The sequence below is a fragment of the Buceros rhinoceros genome, unplaced genomic scaffold (assembly GCF_000710305.1).
Source record: "Buceros rhinoceros silvestris isolate BGI_N320 unplaced genomic scaffold, ASM71030v1 scaffold11194, whole genome shotgun sequence".
NCBI lineage: Eukaryota > Metazoa > Chordata > Aves > Bucerotiformes > Bucerotidae > Buceros > Buceros rhinoceros.
Window position 1 is genome coordinate 45,634 of NW_010406527.1, and position 7,929 is coordinate 53,562.

General features: G+C 42.0%; 1 protein-coding gene across 1 annotated transcript in view; it reads right to left on the reverse strand.

Moving 5' to 3' along the window:
- Positions 1 to 2,652: 2,652 nt before the first annotated feature.
- Positions 2,653 to 7,929, reverse strand: part of SLC35F2 (solute carrier family 35, member F2) — a 16,640-nt gene continuing 11,363 nt past the window's right edge. The window contains exons 5-8 of the mRNA XM_010134135.1: positions 7,531 to 7,687; positions 6,674 to 6,726; positions 5,873 to 6,027; positions 2,653 to 2,970 (exon numbers count right to left, since the gene is read on the reverse strand). Of these exons, the coding sequence (XP_010132437.1) occupies positions 2,752 to 2,970; positions 5,873 to 6,027; positions 6,674 to 6,726; positions 7,531 to 7,687 (584 nt within the window). The 3' untranslated portion in view covers positions 2,653 to 2,751. The remainder of the gene's footprint in view (positions 2,971 to 5,872; positions 6,028 to 6,673; positions 6,727 to 7,530; positions 7,688 to 7,929) is intronic.

The window sequence follows — 7,929 nt, forward strand, 5'->3', positions numbered from 1 at the left end:
CTAGCATCTTTTCTGAGAGCAGGACAGGGGCAGGCTCCGCTCCAGATGCCCAGGAGTGATGCTCAGGTCCAGGGGAGAGCAGGTATAGGCAGGGAGATACGGCCCACAGCGGGACCTGCTGGGGGAGCATGGCAGCTGAGAGACCATGGCAGGAAGGACCATTTTCAGGACCAGAGGACTCAGTGCCGCCTTCATCAAATAGGATTTCCCCAAAGCTTCATACTCACATCACTGGTTTCTCCTCAAAACAGCCTCAACTTGTGGGTAGAGCCCATGGGATGTCTTTTCTTTTTAGCTGTTTCTTTCAGTTGCTCACTGGCTGGGGTCCCTGCCTTCAGCATTTCTTCTGCCTCTTCTGAACACCTTCTGGGCTGTCACCTCTTCTTCCCAGGCACAGGCCGCTCCAGATGCCTCACCTCGCCTCACCTCGCTTGGCCAAGCACACCGTAAGAGCTTGTGTTACTTGGTGCTAATGGAAAACCGCTAGGTTTGTCCCTCCTGTTCATGCCAGCACTATGGGATGCCGGGCAAGCACCATCCCCTGGCAGAGCTGCTACAGCACCAGCAAGCTGGTGAGCCAAGTGTCCCCCTTTATTCCCTGCCTTGGCACAAAAGAAAAACCTCGCTTTTTTCTCTTGATGGGAACTAGCAGAAGCGATGCTGTGAGCTTAAGACCTAACTTCCCAGCTTTTCCCATTTGCCAAGGTCATGCTTTTACCTGCTGATGCCGGTCTTTGATTGACCACACTTTGCATCACACTTCTGTAATACTTACAGCTGCTGCCTCATGCTTCCTCTTTGCTGCCCAACGATCCTCAGCCACCATCTGCACAAAGGGCCCTGCTCTTTTTCCCCGAGGTGCATCAGAGACCGGTTCTTCATGCCGCACTGCATACGGGCCATGCAGGCACACCAAAGTGCTCTCTCAACCACTGGACACACACAGCTGTTTTAGCAAACACCACAGAGATGCTCAAGTGCCACCCAGTGACCACGGAAAGAACATAAACTTCACCTGGGGTTCACCTCGTCCAATTTTCGCTGTATAAAGGTTAAGCATCTAAAGTAATCGCATACGGCCCCACGTGGTCATGAAGGAGGTGCTGGATGTCTCAGCCATAGGCTGCAGTGCCATGTCAGAGATCCTAGGGCATCTCACCTGGCCTCCACAGTCTGCTCCAGGTCACAGGTCTCCTCTAGATCCTGGGTCCTATCTGCCAGTCCCTCGAGATGCACAGACCCCACAGGGACTCACAGACTCCAAACGCTTCTCATAATAGATCAGCACTGCTTCACCATTCCATCGATGAACTGCTAGTGAAAAGGCAATGGTCACTGCTGTAGTATCTTCTAAACGTTTGTTTTGCGATTGCTAAATAAAATCAGGTAAGATTTTTGCGGAATTATTTTGTTTGAATAAACTACACAAAACCAGTCGTGTCATTTGTTCACCAGTATCTTTAGAAAAAGTCATAGTTACTTCTTAGGGCAAAGCTAAGCCATAAATGATTAAAAGACTCATTTGGTCAGTAAAACTAATGAATATAATTCTCAGCAATAAAGAAATTCTAGCTTAATAAAAATAAACAAACCAAGAGCCAACCCTTCAGCTGCTGAAAACTTTATTTTTTGTTACTTCGTACACCTGAGCTATGAAGGCTTGTACAAAACAAATACAACAAAATAAAATCCCAGTATGGTTTTACTGATGTTAAAACTGCAGCCTCGTATTTTTTAATCATTTATTCTAAATATGAAGTGAGGAGGGGAACTACCAATTAACCTACTGAAAGCACTTAACCTTTTGGAGATTATGTCATTATTGTTGCAATGAGGATTGGCCCAGATGCTTCGATTTTTTTAAGAAACGCCAATTTTATTGAAATCTTTCTGTGACATTTCAGGGAGAAATTCACTGAGAAGTGAACTTTGGTTCAAACCCTTCTGCTGTCTCATCCAGAAAAAAGCCATCCCATTCTTACCGCACAGAGCAAGGGCCAGGCTTTATCTCCTGCACCTAGTGGGAATGCATCAAACAGACCGCTGACAGAGAAAAAGAAGGGATTATAAAAAAAAAAAATAAAAAAACCACACAACACATCTTCAGACTTCCCTCACTAGCAAAATTCAAAATAAAATACTTGCAGCAACCCCAGCTGCTACAGGGAGTGCAGCAATAGGACGAGACAAACATCTGTGTGGAATGTAAGAATCAAATCCTCCAGTGGAGGAACGGAGTCCATCGGCACGCGGAGGGTTTATGTATGTACCACGGCTTGCAGAACTAGACCCTATGAGAAGCTGAGTGGTTTTTTGCAAGATGCTACTTGAGGGTACCCAGCACTGAGGCGTGGGAACCATGAAGCCCTCAGGTAGCATCTTGCAGATTTAGGTCCCTAATGCAATATAAAACATATTTGCTCCACCTACTGACCTAGGAGCTGCCTTTGGCTTACGTTTTTCCCCCAAGCATTTGCTGTTAAGTTAGTTAAGCATTTAAAAATAAGAGTCTCTCACTTTCCAGAGACTTCACATAAATACTACTCTGTCTTCAAAGGGCCAGATTTTCTGCAAGGTTAAATCAATACAGTTTCACTGATTGAAGACCTGGCCTTAAAAGTCCATCCAGTGCATTAAAACCAGCACAGCATGACATATGCCTTGGCAGTAGAACAATCCTTCAGATTAATATTTGAGGGAAATCTGGCAGTAAAATAAAAAAAAGCTCTGTTTTGAAACGCTGCCATTTCTTTACTCAGTGCTGACCACCACAGCTTCTTCTCTCGGGAACTGTACAGTTACGGCCGGAGTTTCACTGTCATTCTCCTCGAGCTTTAGCCCAGCATTGTCCAAGCCAGTGCTGCCAGCCTGCGGCAAGGCGGTGGGTTCTGCAGTCCGCGTTGGAGTGGAGCAGTACAAGATGAAACCCACCATGATGATAACGAAGGACAGGATATAAAGACCTGAAAACTGGCAGAGGAAAAAAAAGGAGATGCATTAAGTCGTTGTCTGATGTAAAAACATGTCAATGCTGCCTTGTTTTAAGAATATGAAAGCTGCTCTTCCTTTTAAAAATTATCTTAAGGAGCGCTGTCACCACCACCTGTATTTGGGTCTGAAAATCAAATTCACCAGCTCCATTGGCTGACAGACTCGAGCTCTGGCTGGGTTTCTCTGCGTGTCATCCTCAGCCCTGTTGGACAGGGAGTTTCCTCAGGTCCACACACAAGGATCTTAACAGAGAGAACAACCGGGTGTAAATGTGGTGATGCTGAAGGACGGCTGTTTACACGTGGGAACGCTGAAACACTGTGCCTCTAAGAGAATTTTGCTTCGGCACAGCCAAATGTTTCAGGTCCTGGCAAGAAACGAGTCTCTCTGTTCCGCTGCAAGTCGCCAGGGTAGCTGGGTCTCTGCACAGCTCTCTGAGCCCTCTGCAGGGCGAGATAAATGTTATTACTGGACCAAAACTGCTTTGCTCTCCACACCAGCAAGTCCTTGAAGAGTGAGAGATTGGGGCGCCTTTTACAAGATCGGCATTTGTGCTCCGTTAAGAGCAGTGTGAGGTAAGAGTATGAACTGCCAAGGAACATCAAGATTTGATTCACTTGCTTGTTAAAAGTCCAACAATTGCCGAGATTCATCCACCTTGACAGAAAAATAAACGCTTACTTCGTAACACCAGATTCAGCAACACAAAGTGCTTCAGTTATCCACAGCCAGGAACACTTTTCCAGCAGATTTCTTAAAAATCCTCATTGATTCAGACACTGATTTCAGTTGTTCCTGTGCAGCTTATACCCCCATACTCACAGCCAAGCCTAAAGACTAGTTTAAGTGTTACTGGAGGACTGTACCTCCACCTAGTGTCTGTATTTGCAGTATATTCTCTTCCATAGGAGTTTATACAACGTTTGGAGACCTTTTTTAATATCTCTTGTGGTTTTAGAGGTATCTATATAATGAGTTCATTAGGAAGCAGCACAGCAAAGATTCATTACAGAGTAAAAGAAAAAAAAAAAACAGGTATGGAAAATTCACATTTCACCTTAAACATGGCTAGGGCTGAAAAGTTGAGTGCACTGGCAAAACGCTGTGCAAGAGCAAAAACCTCATCAATTCCTGGGCCCAGTTTCTGCCATAAACGATGTGTGTTTGCGCTGCTTCTGTCTCAGAGGACGCTCAGACCACAGCAGCTCAGAGCTCTCCACGGCTCACCCCGCTCTGCAGCCCAGCCAAGCCTTCAGCGGGCTGTGAAATACCATCTGGTGATGGGGAACACAGAGCAATTCCATGCATTTTTCTTGTGTCCAGGGTGCTTTTTAATACAGGAAATGTCCTGTTACTCCGTAAGTAAAGAAATTATATAGATAACTTGGCAATAAGGTTTTCTACTGCTAAGTGTTAAGTTAAAAGCCACGTCAAAATCAGGCTCTCTCAGTTCTTGGTTCCTAAGCTATCTCAGATCCTCCAGTTACTGAAGATGCAGCATTATTATTGCTCCCCTTTTTGCTAATTCATTGTTTCTAACCACAGATGCATTTAATAAATATCTGAAATTATCTCATAATAAAACCCCAGAGTCTTCTCTAATTCATTCTTCCTTTTTGCCCCCAGAATACCCTGCAGCTAGCAAGTATGGGGTGACCTGCTCCCAGAAAAACCTCTTCCCAAAATAAGCTAAAAATCCCGAGGAATAGAAGTTTATTATATCCCTTCCAAAGCTCTTGATTATTTCTTCCTTTTTACTATTACAAACATAAATTTATAATCACCTGAGTTAAGCTATCTGGGTGCCAAAATACATGTTTTGGAAGAGAGGATTTTTTTAATTGATAGAATGTAAGTATAGTTCACCTCCTACATTAATTTTTACTGGATGCTTTGAAGCTTGCAGCAAATTTTGGAACCCAAACATGGAGGAAAGCTGAGCTGAGGGACTCCTGAAAGCAAAATCTAGCTGCCATGAGACCCTTCTATTACCAGACCTCTGCGCTGCAAAATAAGATTGCTTTCCTTCTGAGAAACAGATCTGACCTAAAAGCTTCTGGCTCTCTATAATGCTCAAGAGAAAGCAACCACATGGAATAATACAAATTAAGTTCTTAAGGAAAGTTCACAAGCTTCTCACTAAGCCCTTTCAGTCACTGAGCAACAGACTCGATTACTCCAATCGCTGTAACGAGGTAGCTCCCTGCAAAAGACTCGGGATGAGAAGTGTAGGGTGGAATGAAATCTTTTTAGCACTGTCATTTAGCTGGAACAGACACTACCAACAACATTTTAGAGCACAATAAAATTAACTGCCTTTGGAGAACGTACAGGGTAATATATTTATCTGCATTTTTTTCGGTTCCTTTAGTCTCTCCTTAGCAGCAGCACTGAGAGAGCTTGATTTTTATCCCAAGGCATTGGTAATGAACAGATTAAATTGCTAGAAGAAAATACTGATTTCTGGAAATAAAGCCATACTGCTCCTCTCTGACGCTAAACACCTTTCAGGACAGGGAGAGTCAAACCCTCTCCTTAGATACCTGGAGACATGACAAAATCCAACCTACAGATGCACACACGGCTTGTGGCAAGAACTCTACCATATAAATAGTTTCTGGAGGTGTTTAAATCTCTTCACATTAACACTAACGTATTCCATCAAGTGGGAGAGTGTTTGAAAATCTCTGCCTGATGGTGCAACACTACGTCGTTAACTAAGTCTGACTCCTGATTGACACCTGCCAACAACGCACAACACACGATGTAGAGATGTACAAGTGCAAACAACTGTTGAGGGGCTTTGAAGAAAGTTATGCTTTATGTTTTTAGTCCAAAATTGTAACTAGCTAGATCACAGCGAAAGAATGAAGGTACTTACCTTATAGAAAAAGAGGAAAAGCCCAAAGAACAGACTGTAGAGATCAGCAGTCAGAATGCCCAGGTTGACCGAGGTCGCGCTGGTGACTTTAATCACCACTGGCATGAAGCTGTACAGCCCGAACATACACAGGGCAAAGACTGTGAACAGTAACGCTGTAAAACAAGACGACAATTGACTCCTTGTAGTAGCGATAATGAATAATGATTTTAAAGAACATCGATGTGCTTCAGATGTTTTAAAACTATGCATTTTTATCTTTTTTAAAAGATACTGAATTTAAGAAATACATGGAAAAAATGCTTCTTTTCCAAGACTACCCTGTATTGCAAAAACTACTGTATCTACACAAGGAAGTTGTTCCTTCCCAATTAATGCAACAGCTGACTGAAGAAATTTAAAGCCACACTTCTTAATAATACACAGTTCTGCTGAAATCAAAGTGATTCATAAAATCCGTATTTCCAGCATAGGAAGGACCACAGAGAAGTGTTCTTGTGATGTTCCAACATGAGACACACCTATAATTAAACAGGTTCAATTTTTACTTACTTCAATTTATTTTGAAAAATTAGTTCATGTTACATATGTAAAATGCAAAACCGGACCTCAAAGATTTTCATGTTCAATCCTGCAAACCTTATCTCTTTGCTGAGCTGCAGAAAACAAATTTGTAACAATATAGTATGAATGCTGCTTAATATCCCGAGAAATAAAAGGAAAACCCCATCGCTGAAGGTCTGAACGATTGTAACTTTCCAGTGCTCTGTAAAAACGCACATCATTCCGTCACATACATACCGATTTTCCAGTTCCATGGAATTCTCATTATCTCCCTATGTTCCACGATGGCTCTAGAGTTAGAGGAAAAGATATAATACAGTAAAGATTAAAAAAAAAAAAAAATCATATTCAAATAGACAATTTAATTACCAAAAAATATATAACATTTTGATTTATAATCCCTTAATTTTTTAATTGAAATTTTACTGAATGACATTAACTCTGACATCTTACAAGCATGAAAAATACTCGAAAATTAAAGCGCCTGAAAGTCAAGAGCACTTTTATTTAAATCTCATGCCTTCTTCCCAAGCTTTTTCGTCCTTCAAAGATTAGGTTTTATTTGATACCCCATTTGAGGAAATTATTAACTATAATGATGAGAAATGAGGAACATAAAATTCATTAGACAGATTTAAGTGCATGTGGTCTGTTACTCTAACGTGGTTATTTGTAAGAGCACACATGGCTTCATTTTAAACTGAGGTTTAATATGGAAGGCCTCCTGCTAACGATTATCTCCTAAACTTTTCCACAGAGAAAATCCATTAAGGAATACATTCCTCTGAACAGTCCTCAGCACACTGAGTGTCCTCATGAAGATCAACAAAATCAGAAATACAGCCAAATGCTGTAGCATTCAATTGCAGGATTTCGGCTTTAGAATTGCTGTACTAAGAGTAGTGCAAACAGAAACGAAATAAAATGGATGCTGATCAGCAACAAAAATAAAATTCAAGTGGAAGAATTCCCATATAGGCCAAACACAGGTATAACAAAGAATTAATTTAACAACAACAACATCATTTCATGGTAGACAAGCAATCATCTGCAGAATATTCTTAATTAGTTTTAAAATAAATTTAGATCCTTACAGCTGTAGACCGCTGATAATAGTCCCAAACAAGCCCACCATTCCTAGAAACTCCACTCTGCTCAGATTTTTCACAATGTATTCCTCACTCACATTAGAAATGGCATACAAAGAAGCACCAAGTAGCACTAAGACATCTCCAATGACCACGTCACTACCTGTACAGAAATATTAATCCACAATAAGGGTGATGCTGCAAACACTTTTAAACTTTCCTTAAAAAGACAAGCAAATTTATCTGTTGCATCTCTACCTTCCTTGCCCCTTTCGGGGTGAGGGAAGGGAAACACCTCCTCTGTGTGCAGGTGAGTGGCTTCTTGTCTGAGCACGGACTCTGCTGCCTGCCCAGCTCACCCTGCAGTCTAGGAGGAGCATTTAGACCTCGTTCATCCTGACCAAG